General features: G+C 40.8%; 3 protein-coding genes across 4 annotated transcripts in view; 1 reads left to right on the top strand and 2 right to left on the bottom strand.

Moving 5' to 3' along the window:
• Window positions 1-5,828: 5,828 nt before the first annotated feature.
• thoc1 (THO complex 1) lies at window positions 5,829-13,452 on the top strand. Its single transcript, XM_068603425.1, has 23 exons — window positions 5,829-5,921; window positions 6,149-6,222; window positions 6,309-6,369; window positions 6,455-6,524; window positions 7,163-7,281; window positions 7,374-7,422; window positions 7,506-7,601; window positions 7,748-7,830; window positions 7,917-7,990; window positions 8,108-8,216; window positions 8,357-8,491; window positions 8,848-8,948; window positions 9,061-9,127; window positions 9,357-9,407; window positions 9,526-9,596; window positions 9,692-9,787; window positions 9,975-10,040; window positions 10,132-10,215; window positions 10,790-10,937; window positions 11,030-11,114; window positions 11,302-11,568; window positions 11,870-11,952; window positions 12,701-13,452. The coding sequence occupies exons 1-22, from the start codon at window positions 5,841-5,843 to the stop codon at window positions 11,911-11,913; spliced, it is 2,031 nt and encodes a 676-aa protein (XP_068459526.1). The 5' UTR covers window positions 5,829-5,840; the 3' UTR covers window positions 11,914-11,952; window positions 12,701-13,452.
• usp14 (ubiquitin specific peptidase 14 (tRNA-guanine transglycosylase)) lies at window positions 12,620-19,033 on the bottom strand. The gene is made up of 16 exons (XM_068603436.1): window positions 18,812-19,033; window positions 17,803-17,948; window positions 17,300-17,332; window positions 17,086-17,190; window positions 15,837-15,940; window positions 15,636-15,694; window positions 15,408-15,538; window positions 15,188-15,268; window positions 14,983-15,059; window positions 14,727-14,841; window positions 14,150-14,215; window positions 13,948-14,040; window positions 13,742-13,870; window positions 13,553-13,610; window positions 12,969-13,076; window positions 12,620-12,862 (listed from the first exon to the last, which is right to left on the bottom strand). Exons 1-16 carry the CDS (start codon window positions 18,825-18,827, stop codon window positions 12,717-12,719), a joined length of 1,467 nt encoding a protein of 488 aa, XP_068459537.1. The 5' UTR covers window positions 18,828-19,033; the 3' UTR covers window positions 12,620-12,716.
• Window positions 19,034-19,558: 525 nt separating this feature from the next.
• Window positions 19,559-24,628, bottom strand: part of rock1 (Rho-associated, coiled-coil containing protein kinase 1) — a 29,288-nt gene continuing 24,218 nt past the window's right edge. Inside the window, exons 28-33 of one of the 2 annotated variants that reach the window (XM_068603414.1) lie at window positions 23,390-23,460; window positions 23,173-23,261; window positions 22,929-23,007; window positions 22,485-22,746; window positions 21,728-21,935; window positions 19,559-21,088 (exon numbers count right to left, since the gene is read on the bottom strand). In XM_068603414.1, the coding sequence (XP_068459515.1) occupies window positions 21,085-21,088; window positions 21,728-21,935; window positions 22,485-22,746; window positions 22,929-23,007; window positions 23,173-23,261; window positions 23,390-23,460 (713 nt within the window). In that variant the 3' untranslated portion in view covers window positions 19,559-21,084. The other variant, XM_068603404.1, reaches the window with a different exon arrangement.

Genomic DNA, 24,628 nt, shown 5'->3' with positions numbered 1-24,628 from the left:
CAAGGACCGGCTTGAAAACAGACCGAGTCCCAGAAGGCAAAAGAACAAAACAGGAATCAAGATGGGACTTGAACAGGAATCGAAAACTGAAACAGGACATCTACACCCAATTCACACAACAGTGTAATGCAGTACAAGTATGCAAGGTCACCATAACCTTATTTACATCATAGGGTTAGCCCAGTGAAACAATGTGTGTTTTAGATCTGCCCTTAGTTTCTATAATGTAATACTGTATTATCATATTCAAGATGGTGAAATCTCTCTGTTGTGAAACAACCGGAGCAGGTTGATCAGGTAATTGCACATAAAGCACTTTTACATTCGTCATTAGCGTTAGCATAGCTCGACAAGATGTGGCCATCTGAAGCTTTCCTTCATGGCCGTGTCACAAGAATGAGCTTTCCCCTTCTTTACGGCTCGTGCGTATCCGACGGTCCACACATCGTGGGCTAATCATTGAATAGCCATCAAGGGACTTTAAACTCTACAATTGAACATTTCTCAACAGAAGCCTTGCGGTCTGAGGGCAACCCAGCCAAGGTCACTGAAGTAGACGCGAGTAATTGTTAGTTTGAGCAATTTAACATAACATTCCCGCTGTGGTTGAATACACATCCTCGTGTTGATAACCCCAACATTGTCTTTTTCCAGGTCAAAATGTAGAATACTTTATTATATATAATTTAGTATAATAAAGCCTACTAAAGTTATTACAAGGATACTTTTTGTGCTGAATTTGGAGCATACTTAAAGTGTACAGTGTTTACTTCAAAATGAATGTAATAAAGTTCAACATTAATGAACACAAAATAAATATACTAACTCTACGATACTTAAAAGGGTATCACAGTATATTTATAAAAAAATAAGTGTATTTTACGTTACGTATGTGTGCTCTAAAAATGGACACTAAACTGCAAATACATATTATGGTATTGGGTTGAAATAACGAGTGTCGGAATATATTTATGTCTAGCCCTATTTATAATACATTATTTATACTACTAAGTTAATGCCTCACAGACATTATTTTAAGTAAGGCAAACGTATAAATACAAAAACAACTATTAACTAAACATTTAAATTGTGTTCTAGTGGTGTATGCTGTATTTGCTTGAAACGAGGTCAATGCTTTGCGTCCAACCAGAGAGGGTTATGAGGTAATGAGATGAGGAGATCTTGAAGGCTCTGAAAGGGCGATGGATGCGTTTGTATGCATTGTGATGCCTCTTTGCCCTTGCACACAATTTATTAAGCCAATTGCAATCATACAAATTGAGGTTATGAAGTGAAAATCATGGATCTTTTGCTAAGTTGGGGCCAGTGGAAAGACAGGCGGTGAGATTGATGAAAATCAGTACTTTTTGAATGCTTTAATCACATTATTTTTGGCATATTTGATGCCGTACAATGACATTTATGTGGATGCTATTCTTGTTTGTCACAATTTGTTATTTTCTCCTGGATCCTATTTCAAATACTGGTGTCAGAACTGCCAGGACCCGTGATACCACGAGACAATACTGGGCATTTAAGAGTCCCCAGGATCATCATTATGTAGTTGAAGGCACAGACTTTCACTGAACAGTAATGCCGGCGGAGATGACTCAAGGAGTGACAGTGTCACGCTGTAATCACTGTAAATCAACAGCATTGTGTTCAGTCCCTTGAAGCCCAGACAATGCCCGGCCCTCTTAAGTACATAGTTATATTGTATCACCGGTGTCTTTGAAGACGAGAGAGGCGATATACAAACGCAAAGAAAGTCCATTTGAAATGAACTTAACAACGCATTAATATTCAATGGACGGCAGTGCATTTGTCACTTTGTTTTGATCCACCTCGTTGAGTTTTTACAGATGTTTCAGGTCTCTGAATGCTTCCGCTCGCGAATCAGCGGCAGAAGAATGTTACTATTCAGGACCTGGTCGGTTTCATTTTGGGAGCGACAACTTGGCCAAGTCCAACCTCAAGGAAGTTAAAGGACTGACTGCAATCTGTAATGTCATCATCATGAATGGATTATTAATGCTGTTTTTTGTGTAATGTGTGTGTTACTCTTTTAATACCAGTACAATTTGCGTTATTATTTATTCAAACTGAAACTTAAACTGAATCATATAGAGCTACTTGACATGGAGTAAAACACAAATACATGTAATTAACTAATATTGTGAGACTATTAATATACGCTAATATATACTTCAGCACAATTTTTTTTTAACTAATCAGTTGTTGTTGTTGTGTTTTTAAATATTATAATGTATTTAAATTATGTTCTAGTTGAACTTGAAAATTCTTCCAAATTCTAATACATTTGAATCGAAATGTTTTATCCACACATTTTGATTGCATGTGTTTCGCATGAATTATAATTGTATTAATGGTTATCTGAATGGTGGAGTAGAGCATCAGTAAGTAAAAAATTCAAAAAGAAGAAAAAAGTATAAGTGCACCTTTATCGTGTCTCAAAACAGCACAGTCAAGTATAAATAGATGTATTTAGTAGCACCAATGATACATTTTACATTTTTTAGTACATGCAAGATTACTTAAATTAAGTGTACTTCAGGGATTTAGTTTTTACCTGGGCTGTGTGAGACGATCATTGACAAAATATATGTCCCAAATAATTTTACAATGCCCTGTGAGGTTGTTATATTGTTGAGTCCAAGTTCCACTTATTGCCACATTGGGGAGGTGGAATCCAAGATGGAAAATCACTGATATTTAACGCCAACTTTAATGCAACATTAGAGGGGAGCCCATAGGACCCGTAAAGCCTGCATAAATCAATGTATTTTATTATATAAATAGCAGTGACTGGAACAATGCGAACAAAGTTTTACATTCAGTACATACATCATTCTTTATGACCTTCCTCCCTTTAAGGAGTAATATCTCTCTGCTCTGGTGAATGTTACCACGACTGTCAGTTTGGTTTCTCATAAACAAACCTCCTGTAGTGCACTAAGCTCTTAGACGTATCAGTGGAGGAGAGCCGTGCTGATGGGTTCATCTCATTTATACGACGTGACACTTTTACGCAGGATTTTTATGGTGAAAGTTCAGAGGCCGGTCATGTGACGGCCGCCAATCTAAAATCTCTTTTCTTTGTGTGCTTAACCTCAGAGGTCAGAGCATTGTGTTTAGCCTCTTGTTTTGAAGCTTGTCCTCAACAACATGGACAATGCTCTTTCTGTTGCCCCTCAGTCATTTTGTCTGAGACTGTCCTTCATCAAATTATTTGGCTCTCGCGTCGTGCTTGATTACTCCATGACTTGGCATGGGAGCGTGTTCGGTGGTCCTCTCATTATATTAATGAAGACAAAATAATGAATCAATGCAGATTTCAGAATGCCAAGTTAACAGTGTAACATCCAACCCAACAATATGGCCTATTTAACGCCCATCCGGATTATTTAACAGTTTTTGTCCTTTAGTTGTACTTCACGGATTAATACTAAACACATTGAAGTTAATAATCTGGAAGATTTTTATTCAAATAAATATTTGACTGATACCAAACTGCATGACATTCCCTGGAAAAATCACAAGCAGTGCACAGAACACGCCTGTAATCACAACCTATAACCATATAGGTGATAGGCAAAGACAAGAAGGTTGCAACATTAAATAATAAGGATGGCATATTTTCAATATATTTCAATTGTCAACACATCTCATGAAAAAACATCAATAAATGTATCGGACTTAGCCTGGTATAACATAAATGTGCCATGGCTCATAAACCTTCATTGACCTGCTGCAGTAAATAGGAAAAGGTGGCCGATTGTTAAAAGGGCGATGCAATAACGATAATTTAGAGGAAGAAAAAAAAAGCGAGTAGCCGATTAATGTCTTGCTTTTGTGGGTATAGAAATAAACTGCAATGTCCCAAACAAACGCAGCGTTTACTTCTGTTTGAATAATATTTTCTGAATGCTACAGTAGAGGGTTTAGGAAATGAATGAGCCTATTAGGAAACAAAGTAAATATTTGTGACCTGTTAAAGATTTTAAGCCTTCAGAAGAAATGTGGGGGGCTATAGGAAAGAGAGTCAGAAAGAAAAGAGAGACAATCTCACCCTTATCTAAACATACTGACTTAAGCTGGGTCCTTATCTGCCAGCTCCTTGCCATGCTCACTCCCTCTCTGCTTTTCATCCGTTTCTGGCAGAGGTTCAAGAAACGCTGTGTGAGAGAGGGGTTGAGGATGAGTCCCCCCCTTCACCTCCAACCCCTCTCTACTGACACAGTTATATGAACTGTGGCAGAACTATATGTATTGAGAAACAAGGGGGCAATAAAAAATAAATGAAACAAACAGTTCCTACTTTTCCTACTACCACTGAGACTGGACGTGACGCAAATGACCCCAAGATGTGACGCTACTGGCCTACATTTCCACAGCTTCAGTGTTTTTTTTCCCCCCACACATCAGCACAACACTTTCAGGTTCAGTGAAGAGCTTTTGAAACAGCTGGGTTATAAACATTTGTCAGAGGGTGCCGAAGGTGAATGGCCCCATACAATCTGAATCAGAGGCCCTGAACTGTGAAACTGCTTGGTAAACACAGATCAAAACAGGCCGCAGTGGTAACATTGGTTCTGTTGAAGTTAAAGGCAGTCGGCTGTAAAACAATTCAAAACACGGGAGTGAAACCAGTTATTAATCTACAATGTATTAACAGGGTCATTTTAAAGCACAGACTAACTTTTGGCAGCTAAATTCAGGTTTTGCATACATCAAACATGTTTGTATATTAAAAAAATGCCTTGCACTTGTGTATTTGACAGATAAAATCTGCTTCTGGTTATAAAAAATAAAAGACTGAATCACCAAAATTATACTTAAGTCAACTGTGATACATACATCCAATACATGTGTATTTATTTTCTTCTTTTAATGATGGATTGGGCCTTTAAAGATTGACTACTAATGTGCTGTGTGACGGTTGAACAGTAAACCCTATGGAGAAGAAAAAAAACATGCAGTATAGCCTTCAGTTGTAATTTTTAATTGGATGCAAATTACAGAGAAGTGTGCATTCAAAGACATGTGCATTAAAAACACACATATGACAGCTGTGACCGATACTCATAAACACTACATGTCAAAAAGGACTTTAGCTATGATCTTAACCTTGAAGGACAAGTACAATGTAACATCATATGACAATTAACAAGTAAGCTGCATGTTCTAGTAAATGCTGCAGACACACAAACACGCACGCACGCACACACACTCTCTCTCTCTCTCACACACACACACACACACACACACACACACACACACACACACACACACACACACACACACACACACACACACACACACACACACACACACACCTAATTTGCTCAGACAGTTTCAACTACAGGGGGCGAAAGTAATGTGCAACATTGCCACCCTCTGGTCTAAAACGGATGTAGGCATGTATGCTGAAGTAAGACTAATATCCTACTAATACGAGAAGGAATCTTAACTTTCCAAAAGCAATCTTCTTTAATCTTTTATTACACTCTGGCCTTTTAGACATAGTTTATTAACCTCCAACACCACCTTTCTACAACCATGTTTAAGGGATATCACTTAGACATGCGATGTCACCAAGACATATTTTGAGTATGAATTTTGAAAACTAAGCTGTGATAATAAACAAATATATATATATATATATATATATATATATATATATATATATATATATATATATATATATATATATATATATATATATATATATATATATATATATATATATAACCAAATGAAGTGTGATAACTTCATCCCGGCTCAGAAAGCTGCAGAGTGCACCTCGCCAAGGGAACCGGATGTCGTCTTGCGTCAGTTCCGGTTTCGAAGGTGTAACGATGTCGCTATTTAATTTTGTCGACGCTAGAGACACATTTACGGTGAGAAAATCACATAACTTCCTTTTGTTCGTAAAGAAAGTGGTGTCGCATGCTGTCCGTCGCTGTCCGTCGTTATTCATAACCCCATAGCTGACTGGAGAGCCGGTCTGTTACCGACAGTTGCTGCTTGTTCTCGCTCTGTCGCCTAGCAGATGCTAGCTAAGCTAACAAAACGCTACCCAGCGATGCCTTTCCTCTAATGTTCTCTCTCTCACGCACACCTCCAGGCGTCTGCCAGAAATGCGCTGGTCGGTAAAAACAGCAAGCCTTTGGTAAATGTGTTCAACCAGTTCCCGGGAAAGTGAGTGGTGTCAGTTTATTCTCTAAACAAGTCACGGATGCATTCATTGGAGCGTCTTTTGACTCGACTGTCTCGTGTGTTCACAGCGAGGCAGAGAAGAAGACCACCCTGGACCAGGCGCTGAGGGGTGTTCTCGGCGATCAGATTGTAAGAAATCCGCGCTTGTTTTTATTTCGTGAGCCTCGTTGAGTGCACCGTGTATGATGTTAAAGTGTTGTATTGTTGTCTGCAGGTTGAGCAGAAGGCCTGCTGTGATGAATACTTGTCTCTCATCTACCTGAGCATTGATGCCGTAACAGAAGGTATGCTGCTCTTTGTGTCTTTTGATGTAAGGGAAAGACGACAGTTGATGATTTGATACTTGTTGTACTATTAATTCAAATCGCCCACCACACATGTGGTTACATGAGACTCAGTAATACTTTGTAGTACATTTATGATCTATATTAGTCTCAGAAAGTGCTTACAATCCATCTTAAGTGGTGAATACAGAACTAAGACATTAAAAGCTGAATATATTCAGGATAGATAAGTGGTTATTCTTCTTAATGCTTAAATTTACCAAACCTTGCACCATGTTATGTTTGTTGCTTTTTGATTACTCATGAATGCACATTGGATTTCTTTTCTAAATCCAAAATTGGGACAACCCCTGCTGTGCCGTTTTTACACTTGTTTGCGTCTTTCCAAGCTCATCAAGGATATGCTAGATGCCAACTTTAGATGTTCTAACATTTGACATGAGGTTGTAATGTCTAAAATTGATTCAGCTAATTAGTAATATTGTTGTCATGACATATGCACCAGTACAGACTGTGCTCTGACTACACAGGCTTATCCACCGTGTGCCTAAAGTCTTTGGAGCAAACCTTTTTACCCCACGCAAAGCTTAAGACTTGTGATCCAGCTTTTAATGTCTTGTTTCACTGTCTTCCTGCAGGCATCTGTTCTCCTACAACTCCTTTCCTTCTGCTGGGAGATGTACTGGACTGTCTTCCCCTCGACCAATGTGACAAAATATTCTCTTTTGTCGAGGAGAATGTTTCGACCTGGAAATCGGTAAATAAGCGACAAACTAAAAGTCAATTTTAGTGTCTCCAGTATATTGACGGTCATTTAATCCTTTAATCTTGTACTCTTCTTTTTCCTAGAACTCTTTTTACACTGCCGGGAAGAACTACTTGCTGAGGATGTGTAATGGTAAGGATTTTCATTCTTGTTGCTATACAACATCTATGCTTGAAGGGTAAAGCTGTTTGTAATACATTTGTCAATCTGTGTAGATCTTCTTAGGAGGCTGTCCAAATCCCAGAATACGGTATTCTGTGGGCGAATCCAGCTCTTCCTGGCACGACTCTTCCCTCTGTCGGAAAAATCAGGTAAACACACGTGTGTTACCTTTTTGAATAAAGAAGGCCAAATCAAATCCTCATGGATGTTATGTGTGATCATTTATATGTAGCCACTATCATCTGATCTCATCCGGTTGCACTTTTTGATGCACTGCCATCTGTGTTTATTCCAGGGCTCAATCTGCAGAGCCAGTTTAATCTGGAAAATGTAACGGTGTTCAACAAAAATGAACAAGAAAGCACTTTCGGCCAGAAGGTGAAGTGTGAACCCCTGACTGTGAGGATTTTAAATGTAACTGTAAATTGATAGTTTAATCTTATTTCATTAATCCATGTTTACAGCACACAGAAGAAAAGGAAGATGGCATGGAGGTGGAGGAAGGAGAAATGGGAGAGGAGGATGCTCCTGCACCATGGTAAGTGAAAGTTTTGCACTAATGGACTGCAAAGGTTAAGAAGTACATTTCATAAATGACACCGTTGCATGTTATTGTTTGTTAATTTCTTAAAACTGCATCAATTATTACTTTCAGTTCCATTCCAATTGACTACAACTTGTACAGAAAGTTCTGGACTCTGCAGGACTACTTCAGAAACCCTGTGCAGTGTTATGATAAATTCTCTTGGATGACATTCCTTAAGGTAATGCACTTCACCACAAAAGCAGAGAGCGTTTTGCTACCTTTCTCTTGACCTTTTGTCAAATCATAACCAATACCAAAGTAGATGCTAAAAATCAATGACTCACGACCGGTGTGAATTCCTTTTCTTGTCTTGCACAGTTCTCAGATGAGACGTTGGCGGTGTTTAAGAGCTATAAATTGGACGACATGCAGGTCTCTAAGAGGAAGCTGGAGGAGCTGAGAGCATCCGGGGGAGAGCATGTTTACTTTGCCAAGTTTCTAACAAGTGAAAAGGTGAGATAACTGTTTTTAGGCCAGGAACACTTGTGTTTATCATGCTCCAAGGTCTTTGGCCACGTAGGTTGCAAGGTATTTCAGAGCTAGCTCATGTTCCAATTACGTTCAATCTTTTTGTGGAGGCCGAATGTACTTGGCACTGAAAACTTGGATCAAGAGTACAATATCACAGCAGGCGCTTGTCATTCAATTCATATCTCCCCCGGTGCACTGCCCACTTGGATGTACCAATGCGCGATAATCCATCGTCAGAATTCTGAGATGCCGAGCATAGCATTATTTCCTGTTACATACATGCAAACATAGAGTTTGGACACTGCCTCACTTGTTCTTTCGTCTTTCTTCCCCTCCAGCTGATGGACTTGCAGCTCAGCGACAGCAACTTCAGGCGGCACATTCTCCTGCAGTACCTAATCCTCTTCCAGTACCTGAAGGGTCAGGTCAAGTTCAAAAGGTGAAGCACTTTTCCGCTCTGCCCTCGTAGAACGGTAAACCGTAAAATGCGCGTGACGAAAAGCCGTCATCGGTTGTTCGGGGTTTTATGTTGTGTTTTGGCCCCTGTACAGCTCCAGCTGTGTCCTGAATGATGACCAGACTACCTGGATTGAAGAGACAACCAAACTGGTTTTTCAGGTCGGTTCTAAATCACACTGACATCATTCCGGTATTGATGTGAAGATTTAGTTGCACCTTTTGTAGAAGGTACTTAGAAATAGGCGACACACTGAAATTAAGGACCACACTTGTCCATTTCCCACTCGCGATATCTAGCTATGCCAATTAGTTAGTTTGGTAAGTTTCTGACACATCTGGTCCAGAGAGAGAAAGCAAACTGTATTAATCTGTGACTGTTCTCTTGTAGCTGCTGAAGGAGATCCCTCCTGATGGGGACAAGTTTGCCACCATGGTTGAAGTAAGCCACGATTTAAGAATACTCTTATTATTGGATACTAAATTAGGCTCGTTGTGTCAAGATCCCACGTTAAGAGTTCTTCGTACACTCGTGACACTATAAATGTTTTTCTTGACAGCATATCCTCAACACAGAGGAGAACTGGAACGGCTGGAAGAACGAGGGATGCTCGAGCTTTGTGAAAGAAAGGTACAGCAGCCTAATCTTGCAGTATAATCATGGCGGATACATTGATTTGTCCATTTTGACAACAAAAATGACAGTTTGGTTGTTCTCGTTAACAGGACCGTAGATGACAAACCCAAAAGACCCACCAGGAAAAGACAAGCGCCAGAAGACTTCCTTGGAAAAGGGCCGGACCGAAAAGTCTTCATGGGAAAGTATGTGACGCAATGCAGGTCACACAAAAGTACTGAGTGCAGCTCCTGTGATTGTTTGCAATATGTAGAGAAGAGAGATCCTTCCTAGATTAAAATCAGTGGGAGACCACGAGCAAAGCTCAAGGGGAATGAACAGCGACCTGTGGAGTTCACAATAATAACTCCTGCTTCTCTTTGTTATTGTTAGTGACGAGTTGACTCGACTGTGGAACCTGAACCACGACAACATGGAGGCCTGCAAGTCAGACAGCAGGTCAGTGGTTTAGAAAACCAGGAAGCGCTTCTCATCTACAATCACATTCACCGTGTAAATATCAGACAGCGCTGGTTTTTTTTTCACTCAGGGAGTTTATGCCATCGCTGGACGAATTCTTCGCGGAGGCCATTGAACAGGCCGATCCTACTAACATGGTGGAGGATGAGTACAAGTACGTCAGCACTGACTGGTCCTATCCGAACATTTTATCCCTGGTTTCATGCCTCTGTGTGGTCCGTCTGTACTTAAGTACCCATCAGTCCAGTTCTCGTGATATCTCTGCAATGCCTTCAGCAAATTCTTTCAAATTTGTCCAAAAACATCCACTTGCACTCGAGGATGAGCTGATTTTGGTGGTCAAGGTCACTCTGACCTTGAGTCTGTCCAATTATTGTAAAAGCAATATCTTTCATCATTTCTGGCTCAAACATCAGCTTGAACTGAAGGATACGCTGATAAGAATTTGGTGGTCTTAATGCAACTGACACCACAGACAACAATAATTAACATTATAATTCTGACAATTTGACTAATTATTTAATAGGATAGAATGTTGATGTCAAGATATTTTGGGCATTGATGTAAATTGCAACTTGGGTGGTTACTAGGACTTTTTAAAATGTGTGTACATTTCTAATCGGATTAAATGACAATGTGGCGACACCTTGCACACAACTGCGAGTCGGTAATTGTGTTCCCTTCTCCGTTTGTGTGACTCATCGGTTTCCTTCCTGTAACTCAATCAGGGCTGTGAGGAACCCAAACTACGGCTGGCGCGCTCTCAGGCTGCTGTCCAGGAGAAGTCCACACTTCTTTCAACCAACCAACCAGAAGTTCAAGAGCCTCGCAGACTACCTCGACAGCATGGTCAGCAAACTGGCCAAAGAGCTGCCGGTGAGGATTTTATTTACCTCTGAACCAATTGGTATGGGTAAGAATGCCTGATGACAACCGCTGATTTTGAGATATCCATTCCATGCACGCAGAAGGATATTCCCTCTGAAGAGATCAAGACGGGAGAAGAGGATGACGACGACAACGGAGACAATCTTCTCAAAGACAGCAACGACAGTGAGTTTGATGAGTCGCTGATTCAACACATTGATCCTTACAGGTCGGCTATATTCAACCAACTACAAATTACGTACCCCCAGTTTATCCCTTCTTGACACCTGTGAGATTCTAGCCTCGATGATTAAACTCTTTGCCACCCTTTTTCAGGTCCAGCCTCTATTCTTATCCTGTGTCCTTCTTCCAGGTCCCAGCATGCAGAGCAAGATGGTGACGAACCAGCAGATGGATGACATCGCCGCAAAGCTGGGCGCTCAGTGGAAGACGCTGGCATCTCATCTGGAGATGAAGGCGGCAGAGTTGCGAGAGATTGAAACGGACAGCGAGGACGTCGACATGCAGGCCAAACTGCTGCTCGTAGCCTGGCAGGACAGAGAGGGATCCCAAGCTAACGTGGAGAGCCTGGTCACAGCGCTTAGTGCTGCAGGATTCGCCCAGATTGCAGACAACCTCTGTGAGGCTTAAAGTAGATCGTTTAGTACCTCTATTGTTGCATCTTTTTTCATACCAAAAACATTTGGAAACTTAACATTTTTGTATGTGGTGTAGGTTGAAACTGAAGGTTTTTTTCACTGTAAAAAAACAACCTAATAAATGTTCTTTTTTTAAAATATGAAACTGTTTCACCATTCATTACCATCTCATGCTCACATTAAATAATCTCACAGCTTGGTACAACAGTTTATTTTCATCACCTATGAAAAGCAACCAGTCAATAACTTATTACAGAGTTGATGGTTCTGTCTTACACACAGTGGCAGAGTTCTGGAGACCTGCTGGAGAAACAGTGATGCAATAACAGCCTTTGAATGTCAGCAAGAACAATGTCCGATGCTTGGTGAGTAAAAACCCTCATGGTTGAATCTCAAGTCTTTATTTAACCACACACGCAGTTCATCACAAGGACAACCTGTTCTAGACCAAAGTTCCCCCACACTTCCCCCCGCCCCCCTCCCATCCCACCTCACCGAAAAAGCATTAGTGAAGATTTGGCAGAAAGAATCTCATCTGTCGATACATTTCAGAACAATTCCAGGAGATGATCTGAGCCAAAGCACTTAAGAAAAGACCTGAGATTGAACCCGAGTTTCCCAGAGGGCCAACAGGTGAACAAGGGCAAGTCTTTATACAGTGTTACGTGAAACTCTCCAGAATACATCCGAGAAGAAACAAGCCAGAATGTCAAAGACAACAGCTTGGCTAGGCATTTCTGTAAAAGTTGATTAAATGACTGAAGAGAAATATTGTTGCTTGTATGATATGAGCACCTTATCAAAGGCCTTAAAAAATATACAATGTGTATAAAACATTTAATGAAACTGCAGAGCTAGATTTAAATCCTCTTGCGAGGATCCAGTCCAGAGATTGCCTCTCGTCATTTCTCCTTTTTCAAAGCCCATTATAGTTGAATATTTAACACCATTTGACAGAATTTGTTTGACAAGCATCGGTGTTGGTTACAAAAATGAAACAAAAACAAAAACAAAGAAATTAAGGTCATTGAATCTTTAAAGACACCAGTTTTATTGCACATCTATGCAGACAGTGCTTGTAAATGGCATTTCGTATGTCGTCTTTGTCTTCAGAGGAAATCTTCCACAGCTACTGTTCCTCTTCAAGTATTTCCAGCCGCCGGGGCCCGTACAGTAGAACGTATGCTATATGCCAGTCCCCGCCGCCGGACAGTCGCAGGATATCCTCCGGAGACACCAGACTCACCTTGTCGTCGTCAAACTTCACCCACTCATCTGGCGGAGGCAAGAGACCACGGGAAACATGAGGTTCCTGATCATCTGTGTACACTCTGGGATTGGGGTTCCTCTGTTGTGGCCCAAATTTGAAACGGCTGCTTACCTTCTTTCCTCTTGACCCATCCCACGTAATGACCTGAAGAGCTCGAGCGGCCTTGGTGTGTCAACACGGCCTGCAGGTCGTAGTAGCCGCTGTTGTTGGAGCCGAGGTCTGCGGGACGAAGGGCAGAATGTCACAATTCCTTCAACAATGGCTAATAATTGACTGAACTAGACCTTAAGGTGACTGCGAGATACCAAAGTGGTGCTCGGCCTTGTGGGACAATGACATTTTGCAGGCACTTGGAAACCGTAAAGGGATTTGACATTTTATTTCTACCTTTGGTGAAGTGTAACAAGCAATAGTGTTGCTGTGTATTGCTCGCGGTTGGAAATGTAGAACATTTTCAGATCTAAATGCATTTCTTGGATTCCTGCGACACCAATATGTGGCGTTTTAGCCAGGCGTACTTCACTCTTAAGCTGTTACAATGTGCCTATAAGTACACAATGATTAAAAAGATATTTATTCTGAAGCATCAATGCCACACTACATGGATGAAGACATACTTTTCTGAAATTGCATTAAACATTAAGATGAATTTACGACGACTTGTTTTTGTGTGAATGTCAGACATCTGTACGTACCATCGGGGAATGAGAACGGCTCATATTTCACTTTCGCGGCATCTGGCTTCTTCAACACCTAACGGAAAAATAAAAGTAAGGCACTCTGCAGAGCTGGTATTGACATCGTATGATCGAGTGGGAGCTTTTTTTAAAGCATGACAAGTATCAAGACGATACAAAACCAAGATTGCAAAAGAGCGGCTGTACCTTTTTCTGCTGTTGCTCTAGATTCTTGTCCTCAACCTCCTTGAACTTTGACCTGATTGGCAGCATTTTCTCCTGGATCTCCGCAGTGCAAAGCTCATAGACATCCAGCATGAGTGGGAACTTGACATCCTTCAAATAAAGCCAGACAGTGTTAGACTTTGACCAATAATAATAATAATTAGGGATGATGGTGGCTTAAGACAAACCTTAAGGACTTTTGCATTGACGGACTCCTTCTCTTTGTAGAAAAATCGAACCATTTGAACAGTCAAGTAGGCAGGGAGACGACTGAGTTTTGACTAGAGGGAGAGGAAGAAAACGTTTCGATGTGTAAATTAACTTCAATAAATATAGCAGCAGAGAAAAACGCTTCTGTGGGGAGAAATTAGAGGCAAAGTAAAAACTTACAGATTTGATATACAGGGCATTTCTTTCCAAGGATGGAGACATTTTTGTGATTTCTTCTTGCAGTCTCTGGAGAGAGAAAAGAGTCAGACACATGATTTCATCCTCGTTACCCTGGAGACAAACAAACCACGTTCCAGTTTGTCATGCATGTTGCCGTTATTTATGTCGCGCGGGACAAAGATTAAAGCAGCAAAGTCCAATTAAAAATATAATATGGTAATTGCTAGACACAGTGACACTTAGTGTAAACCACATTTAAATGGAAAACCTAGTAACCCCTTTGCGCCTGTTTTAATTCAATTCACTTTATTTTGTACAGCCTAAAAATCACAAATACAAATTTGTCTTGGAGGGCTTTACAATCTGTACACAAAGGCATCCGTGTCCCGGGACCTCACATCGGATCAGGAACAACTCTCTTAGATAAAGATAGTCAAAACCCTTTACAGGGAGAAAAAAGAAAGAGGGAAGAAGCAACAGAGGAGGATCCCTCTCCCCGGATGGAAAGAAGCAATAGAAGTTATGTGACCAGAATGGTCACATTTAAAAAATGCATTCAGGTAAGTCGGATACATACCAGTCGTAGTCCTGTGGCAAGGTACTTGACTTCTTGGTTGATGAAGCAACTGAGCTGGAGCTGGTTCTCCTTGCCCTTGATTGGCTCCTCCTCCTCAGACTCTGTGCACTTCATACTGAACAGGAGAGTTAAGGGAAAGCCAATCGAAGTCATGAGAATCGTGACACTACACACCCCTCTTCATCACCAAAACCATACTGAACCACAAAATAACTCCTGGGAAGATGTGATCAACGAATGCACGCTGCAAGGATACGCAGTTTCGAATTCCACGCCGAAATACTGATCGATTAAGTTCTTCTTTGTAGAGGAGGAGGCAGCTCCGCTCTCGATCTAGATATCAAGAGGCAAAAAGGATTATTCGTCTTTAACTTACTAGTCTTTGACTTACTTATCAATTACAGAGTCATCCTTTCATCATAAAACACCACACAGTAAAAAAAAAAAAAGAGAAGGTTTACCTCCATGGACGTCTCTGGCTCTAATGGCTCCAACTTTTGCTGAAGCACTCTCATCATCTGCAGCCAGCACTCGTTGGCATCCTGAGTGAACAATGCCAAGAAATGAGACCATCTCTTCATATTTCCATTCAAATATTATAATAGTAATGCAGGTACAAGGTACAAGACGCGTAGTTGTAAAAAATATGAGTGACAGCAACTGTGGTGAAGAGTTTCTCACCTGCTGGAGGTATTGTCCCTGATCCCCCTTCTCAGCAAACTGTGGAAAGGCCATGTGAAGAAACTGCAGCAAAATAATGGGTGGCAGGCTAGATGAGGTCTTTTCCATAGTCTCATACAAGTCACGAAGGGCTGAGGATGGAAACATATTTACATATTGAAGTCCATATGCTTGAGGTAAGTTTAAGACAGTCATGCCGCAGGGTTAACAAGTCATTGTGCTTCGTACCTGCGGTGATGTATTGTGAAGGTGCATTAGCCCCTGAAGATCGCAGAGCACCTGTATACCTGGAGGGACAGAGATAATTTCAGCAAGAGACACACAAACACACGGAAGACACAAATACAGAAAGATGCATTATAAAACTCTTGAATCAGCATGTCAAGCTTCTGAAGATATTCAGAGACCCAGCAGGAGCACAAAACCAACCTTCTAAGTGCAGTTTTGAGCTCTGGCACGGAGCGCAGACACTGCACTGTGGCATTCATGTAACAGGTGTTGCCCAAGTTTGTCAACCCACAAGGCAGCTCCATCTGAAAGACAGAGGGAACAGTTCCTCAGATGTATACAAGGTAAAACACAGTTTAAAGAATCAATAAGGTGCACGTCTTCTTTGTAGTCAATAAACAAGCTTCAAGTAGTGTAGTCGATATATGTATAGCACTTATCATATCCTGATTATTATGAGGAACCAGGATTAAAACATTTCTGAACTGCAATGATGAAATTAAAATTGAAATAAGATGGAATAAAATATCTATTAAGACATCGTGCAACACAATTTGTTTATGACAGTAATATATGAACTTGTATTACATACTTTATCATGACATACTATAATGAGACTTTACATTATCACTTATTTATTTGTATCATACTCGATTAAGCATATTAACCTGTTCGTAACAACTGCACCAGGAATTTATTATTGTTTATTACTATTATATCTCACCGATTTGCTCCGGGCATCACCTTGGCTAATGAGTGTTTGAACTTGAGCTCTCTGTCGTGTTTGTGTTGTTGAGCCTTGCGCTATCGCAGCGACACCCTCTCGTGCAATTATGGTCACTGTTTACTGTCTGTGTTCAGTTAGTTTTTTATTTATTTATTCATCCTAATTATAGTATCCCAGAGTTTCCATTTGTGCTGCGAAATGACAGTGCCGTTAGGAGGAGCCATTATTAAATGTAAAAAAATTTCATTTGTGTGGATTTCAAAGAATTAATGGCATCGCCACAGAAAATGAAATGAGCTACTCTATTCATATTTATAAGAGGACTATGATGTGAAGACTGGAAAATATCCATAACAAGAAGTGAACGCAGACAAATATAGCACAATATGAAGTGACACAGCAGTTTGTAGTTTTTATGCTGTTCGTGCGCAGTGGCCTATTCCTCCTCAGTAAAAAGTGCCCTATACTGATGATGACAATAAAAAAAACACCTTGCTGACTGCATCTCTAGGGGTACATATCTCACAGATCAACGAAATGCTGACATTACACACATATAAGAGGCTGATCTCACAATAGGGACATGTACTGCATATGTATTCATTATGTTCTCTCCTTGGTAACCATCACAGAGGAAAACATGTTTACCGGTCCAAGTCAGTGCAGAAAACCACAATCTCCATGTTTGTTTGAGGTGTACCGGTAATTTTCAGGCTTACTCACCGCCGAAGCCAGCTGCTCCTCAGTCATGTCCTCCACAAACATGGGCCGAACAGCAGGTTCCTCGGGCAGAGCTTCTGCTGAGCCCATCATCAGCAGAGTCATTCCCTACAAAAAGAATAGAAATACACAGAAATTCAATAATTTGTTTGAAATATATTTAGTGGTATAAGTCTGTGAACTAGGAAATGCTTGTTCAAACAACTAAAATACTCACATTTTTCAGTTTAATGTTCCCCCACTCATCATCCTAGAATAAGAACAAGACATTGGTGACCTAGTTAAAAACAGTTGAGGGATAAGGCCGCCACTTTTTTTTCTTCTTAGTCCAAGGCCCATTCCTCACATAACTGAATTCTTACAACAACTAAGCATTGTCGTTTTCAACAAACAGGGGTAAAAAGTGAATGCGTTGGGTACCGCTGTAGATTAATACAAATTGAGTTCCCTTGTAAATATTTACAACAGTGGGAACAGGTTACTGTGTGCAGAGGTGTGGCTCATTGGTGTGTTTTTAATAGTTTGCATATAACAGATGTTCTTATGTAACCCTGCGACAAGCTTTGGCTAAAGATACTAGTTAATGGAACAATTGTTGGTGTTGGTCTTTTCATGGGATTAGTACGCTCACTAATCATTTCACAACAACAACAAAACCTGCAGAACAGTATGTTTATCCCATGCACCTCAGAACCAGATGACTTTTGTTTATGTTGGTACCTTCAGAGTGCCTCCCTTCACCATGACCTTCTGTCTGTCTGGCTGAACTCCTGACAGGGCGAAGAGCTGAGCCTTGAAGACCATGGGTGGCTCCTCAGTGTTCAACTCTATCGCATCAAACTTCTCTTTGCCCCATTTCACGTTTACTGAAGAAAAAAAAACAAAAAAGACAGAATGTGTCAGTGTTGGGGAAAAGTAACTTTGCCGTCATGTATGACACAGCATTTAGCAGGCACAGTTAAGTGCTCAGCTAGCTTCAGTCCGACTGAAAAGCTGAAAGTGGAAGCATACACATAGAACTGTTTGCAATGAAATGATAAGATATATTGGCAATTTTAGTAATCCATGTAAGATGAATGCAACATCAACATGGTAAAACACGTGTCCTCTAAGAGTTGTTGGTCTCCGAGAAGCCGCTGCAGTAACGTTAAAGGGCTAATAAAGTGACGCTAGCGCTAGCTTGGCTAGCAAGGCTACATACGATCGCCACAGAATGTATACAAGAATTTAAAAAAAGGCGTGATTCTGCGATTTCATCCTGGTGCAACAATCCTGGTACACACATTTGGCTTAAACTGACACGGCTGCCAACCAAGAGGCTTTATATTAAATAACGGAGGCCAGTTGAACTAGTTAAACTCAACTGTCACCTGGCTAGCCTAGCCAATATTAGCTGGCACTTAGCGTCAGAAGCTGTTTTTTCCCTCGTTGTGTCGGATGCCAGCTCGCGTTTCTGTAAACTCCACTCACTAACAGTGACTCAATGATACGCAAACAACATTCCCCTGTCTCGAAATATAGTTTGATTTCATTTAAATAGCTCCGCCAGTGCTCTAACGAGAGTGACAGGATGGCTACCACCACTAGCATGCTAATTGCATATCACGCTAAAGCTAACAGACTTAGCTACACGTAATTCACGCTACTGCACAAAAACACGTGTAAGAGTTGACGTTTTCACTGTCGTTCACTACGGCGACTTGCGCGTCGTGTTAAAATAACAACGTACCTGTAAACACCGGCATATTTGGCAACCTTTTACTTCCTCAACTCTTTGTTTTTTTTCTTTCTCCTGTTTTCAATCCACCGGGGCGCGAACGAAGAGTTGGCTAGTTCTCAGGCTGAACTTCATTCAAACAGAATGACGCTGCAACAACACGCCGAGACTTATCGATGTGTGCGGACATCTGCTATCCGTCCTGCTGCAATAACGCACCCGGACTACATGCGCGCACGCGCACTAACACATGCACGCACAGACAGATCGTTGTTTGCCCAGAATACACTCATTACAGTGTTTATGAGATGGTTACAACACACCTAGTAGGTGATTCTCTTTATTTATCCTCCCTCCCATCATATAAAGACTCACCTGAGTCTGTGTATTCCTGTTACCGATGCAAGACGAATGGATTAACCTGATGGAGAACCCACTATTCCTGTGTACTGTTTTTTTTTATTTATTATCTAAGATACTACAGAGCTAAACATTAACTGTGTGTATGTGCTTCTTGCACTACATATGCTCACAAATGCATTCTCAATTACGTGACACTAAAACCACTTTGCACACAATAAGCCTGGAGCTTTTTTGGTGGCCGTGTGGCTGATGCCCACTATGCCCCTTTGGTAATCCAGTTTTTTAGATGGACCCATGTGGAGCTTGATAATGAAAAATATAAAACCCACTTACTTTCTGCAGTGAAAACTAGTATACAGAGAATGATAAAGATATGTTTATTGACATATCCATCAGTGCGGACTCCAATGCAATTAACCATGCAAATTATCCAAGACAAGAGTAGATCATAGTTCCAGTGCTTTTTTTTTTTTAACTGAACAAAAAGTTACAAATAAAAAGATTGCGGAGGTATTCCATAATCCTCTCAATCGCTCTCATTATATACACTGTGGGGGTTTGCATTAACGGCACATTACCGTGTTAGAGAAATAACTGGTAATTGTTAACAAGGACAACCATCGACACTGGTGGTCTCCGTTTAGGTACACCATCTTGAAATGTGTCTTATGATATGAACCGAGTATAGGGACTTTCTTTTGACACGCTAACTCTATTGCAATGTGTCCATAAAGAGGTAATCTAATATATATATATTTTATATATTCAAACCAGAGAGAAGAAGTTCCGATAAAACCACAAATGCATGGCAATTTCTTAAAAAATAAATGATGGAAGAGTTACGATTCGTCTTGTTTTGGAGGGAAAAAAAAACAAACAGATATGGCAGTAAAATCAATATCCAAACGTTAAGGCACTAGGTGGGCCAATTGCTACACCTGTTTAGTCTACAAATAATTTACAATTCAAACAGTGCAGTTTTACATTTGTTAACTTAATGTTTTCCTTTTGAACCATGTATCTATGAATCAATGTAAGGCAATACATTACAAACAAAAAAAAACAATACAAGAAAAAAAAACAGAAATTAACAGAATGTACCAAATAAACAGAAAAAAATCTATTACGTTTTAGGACTCCTATATGCCATTACAATGGAATATTCCTTATGGCTTGGAGCAATAAAAATAATAATAATAAAAATAATGCATAGATTTAAATGATGATCTTGCACGCTCCTCACTCAATACTCAAAACATCTAATACTTATGTCCCAATACTCTGTCCCAAACCTGATAAGTGACTTGCAGAGTGATAAGAATGAAGGCAAAAAGGCCAGAGATATTCAATAAAGGCATCAGTCATTTCATTTAACTGGAAACAAAAGCATGCTTGCATTTAGCTTCAGTATCTGTCAGGTGGGGGCAAAAAGAAAAATTACAACATCGATATTCATTTTCCACCCGAGTCACTGCAGATCCGCAATCCCTGTATGACAGTACCTTGAACTGAAGACATACTTGCAGGAGTCCCAGCAAAACCCCCATTTACCTTCCCATTTCCATCATAACTGTCATATAATATGAAACACAGAACGTCTCCATGACATGAGTCCCTCATTTACGCCACTGTCCGTCTTAAGTCCAAGACGAGTGTGCCATCTTCTGGTAGAAATGGAGAGCTGCAAGTTTGTTGCGTTGAGTGATGAATGTGGGATGATGGAAGGAGCCGGGTATTAGGCCTCGTTATGTCCATGATGCCTTGTGTCTGATATGAGTTGCGATTTTCCAGCGCTGGATATTTACTGATTTATTCTTTCTTTTCAATGAATTTTCTATGTAATACAGGTTTCTCCGTTTTTTGAGGATGAGGAAGGAGAGGCAAGTTTAGAGTCCAGAAAAATATCCAAACCGTTCAGATGGTTAGCTGAAACAAACAAAAAAAACAAAGACAGGTGTCCAGTAAAAGAGATCCATATAATTGTCTTGGTTAGTAAGCCAGTCAGAGTCAACATACAACAGAAAAGCTGGTTTACAGCAACACCGTTAACACCTTTGCATTATGTGACAGGTCATGTAAAAATCCTTTATATGGACCATTCTAATGAAGAGTTGCATAGTAAGTTCATGTTAGTTAGTGAACCCAACAACACATTAGTGCCAATTAGAAAAATCCCAAGTGTCAACTGGAAAGAGCCCAGAAGTCAACCAACCAACCAGGAAGTGTCTCGTGTTAGAAACACCCAGTTACACAGTTAATAAATAGACAAGTTGGGAGAAAAAAAGGCTATAAAATTGTCAACACTTTCTGAAGAACTTCCTGTCAACAAGTGCTGGATGTTGTGTCTGCTGCTTGGAGAATGGACTGCGCTCTGCTACAACACAGGAGACAAACAGCAGGTCACGCGACTGACTTGACCACAGCTCAGCCCACCAGATGGGATATAATAAGACTTTTGACTGCAGCACACCCTCTCTCACTGCCTAAAACAACAGCACAGGGCCTTATTGTACGTCATGCAATCAATTGAACAGCATAGACACAAACCACAGATTGTCAAGTTACCTCAGTTTTCCTGTATTGCTTTTAGGGTTCTTGCGGAAGGACTGGTTGGGTCCGGAGCGAGTGGACATGGAACGAGGCGAGGCTCTTGAAAATGTGGATGGCGGGGTCTTGGGAATCTTCTTCCCGAGGTGGCCGATCCATTTCTTCTGCTCATCCTGGGTTAGAGCCAGCAGGAGCATGTCCCGGGCCGAGGTCACATCGTAGTTTACTGCGGGGGGAGAGTGGTGGAGAGCAAGAATCAGTTCTGACAAATAGGACCTCAAAACTACCCTGCATGTTATTTCTAAAATTAGCCTGTTTTGAACAGCAGTCCAAAACCCAACGGCATTCAGTTTACTATAAAAGATTAATTGACTTGTTAGTTACGGGTGTGGCTGTATTAACTGTCATAACTAACTGGACGCACTGCTACTTAAAATAAAATAAACTGACACAGAGGTTTTATGCACCATTAACAACGTTACGTGGCAGCTAAATGAATCACACACACTTTATGTGTATTCATATTTTAAAGTAATTGTCATATTAAAGGGTCTTTAAAAAAAAACAAAAAAAAACTTTTGTTGGTTTACAAGAAAACTCCCAACGGGGACCTTTAAGTAAAAAAAAAGCAGCAAATAGCTCATGTGCCATGGGTAACTAATTTAGAGTCATAGTGAATATCACACAATTTATGTTAAGTACTAGAAAATGATAGCTTGATTAAAATATGAAGTGTTTGACCATCAACAACAGCTTAGACTGCCGAGGATGCTACCTTTGCAAGGAGCAATAACGTCCTCCTTCTTGTCGAGGTGGTCCTTGTGGCACTTGACGTGGCAGCGGCGACACTCTAGGGCCGGTGGCGGCTTGAAGACGTGCCACAGAGGCTTGGAGCAGGCCTCGCAGTTGGAAGGGAAGTGATATAGCGTGGGGATGAACTCGTGGCCTTTGTGTGGGAGACAGTTGGTCTTGTCGCCCTGAGGGACCGTCTCCATGTCCGCCTCCTTCCTGCACTCTCCCTCGTTGGCGTAAAGAATCTGACAACAGACGGAGAGGAGGCCGACGTCAAAAAACAATCAGACACAAAAAGAAGCATTTCTGTGGTCGAGCAGAGCTTCCTGAACTGCGACTTGACATTAAAAAAAAAAATACAGGCAGAATGCAAATGTAAAAAAAAAAATCAAGAGAGAAATCTCTAAAACAGGAAGGAGCCTCTAACCTGGAATATTCTTGGAATCTCTTCTGTCTCCGCTCGGTAAACGTCTCCTTGAGTGACTGGTCTCACATGAAACAGTTTGCTGCACAAGAAGGCACAAAATCAGAGATTAAATATCAATAACACTGCAACCTTTACTGGAAGCACAACCCCTGTAACATAACCTTTGTGGACAGTCTTTTCTTGCAGCAGACATTTTTCTGAAAAAATGTGACTGTCAAAAAGGGAAAAATGAATGAATACTTACTCGATATCTAGTACCATTGAGGGGTTGGATTGTTCCTTATCCTGCTCATCGTTGTAGAACAGAATCTTCTTGCTGCTCACCACCACATACTGTAAATATCAAAAAGGACAATGAGAGGAAAACAGAAATTGCCATGAAGGGGTTTGCGGCAACACACAGTTACAAACTTCGATAAAAAGCAGGTGTGACGGCAGAGGAAACGGCAAACAAAACATACCTGCTTCCTCCACCCGTATCGCTTGATATTAGCGCGGTTAGGAATCGACAGCCAGCCTTCCAATCTGGATTCTGAAAAGCAGCCCGGATGCAACAGAAGTTACAAATCTATGCAATGAATGAGACGCACTGTGGGGAAAAAAAGGCCATGCAGTGTTTAAATCCAAAACTCAACTGGGGGAAAAAAATGAAAAGTTAACGGACAAAGATCATAATTGTTTCAAAACACCAAGTGAACCCCTTTAGAAGTTCCGCCAGCGTTAAGGTAACTGCAGTGATTAGAGAGGAGTTTAGATGTCCCATGATGCTTCGACACACTCCCCATGCAGGAGGAACATATTAGACATGGCAAGTCCTTTTAACAACATGTTAGCAGAGCACGGGAGATTATTATTTCAAATTTAGGCAATTTTTCCAGCAAGAATTAGCATTTCTTTTCTGTGAATTAGCTTGATCACGCCTTTAATAGAAACAACCATGTGCATTGCAGGTTATATCCAATTGTTTGGGGCTAAAATGATACTTTCAAAGTGCATGCAGCTGAAAACAACACAAGTTAAACGGGAGCAGTGAACTAAGAGGGGCTTGTCCTCTAAAATGTGACACTGTGAGGGAGATCAACGTGTCCAAAACGAGCAGTAGTTCTAGGTGAACATGCCGACAACAAAATAAACAAGAGTGTGAAGTGTTTGGTGCCATGAATTAAAAAAACAGGCTTTTCGGTTTCAAGACACGTTTTGAAAGGTGCTAAGTGTGAGTCTGTAAACCTCACGCAGGGCGTAGTCTAGTGGGATGGTAACATCTGATCTGATGTGGTTACGTTACCGTTGGGGCTGATCTTGTGTGACTTTAGGCAACTTTACTTGCTTAATGTCAAGATCTTTGCCTTGTTCATTTAGTTTTTTGAGTCAGACAATGTGGATAGTTTTTTTTTCTCTCTCCACTCCATCAGACATCTTTCAAAAGTCTTGTTTAGTTCCCCTAAAGGAGAGGGGGTTGTCACCTCTGGTAAAAAATAACACTTTCAATAAAAACAAGAGCTAAAAAGACACAAACACATCAGCTGCAGCACAGGCCAGGCAAGAGGGGCTCGTCCACCCAGTTACTCACAGGGGGGAAAGGAATAGACGTTACAAAGATAAGAAGAGAAGCGACTGGACATGAGGGAAATAAAGAGAGAACGATTTAACCACAGACACCAACATGTACGAGAACAGACCTATAACAAGGCATGTTTGTG

The sequence above is a fragment of the Clinocottus analis genome, unplaced genomic scaffold, assembly GCF_023055335.1.
Source record: "Clinocottus analis isolate CAN_PGR_092001 unplaced genomic scaffold, fCliAna1.0.p SCAF_11, whole genome shotgun sequence".
Classification (NCBI taxonomy): domain Eukaryota; kingdom Metazoa; phylum Chordata; class Actinopteri; order Perciformes; family Cottidae; genus Clinocottus; species Clinocottus analis.
This window is presented reverse-complemented; position numbering and strand designations above follow the sequence as displayed.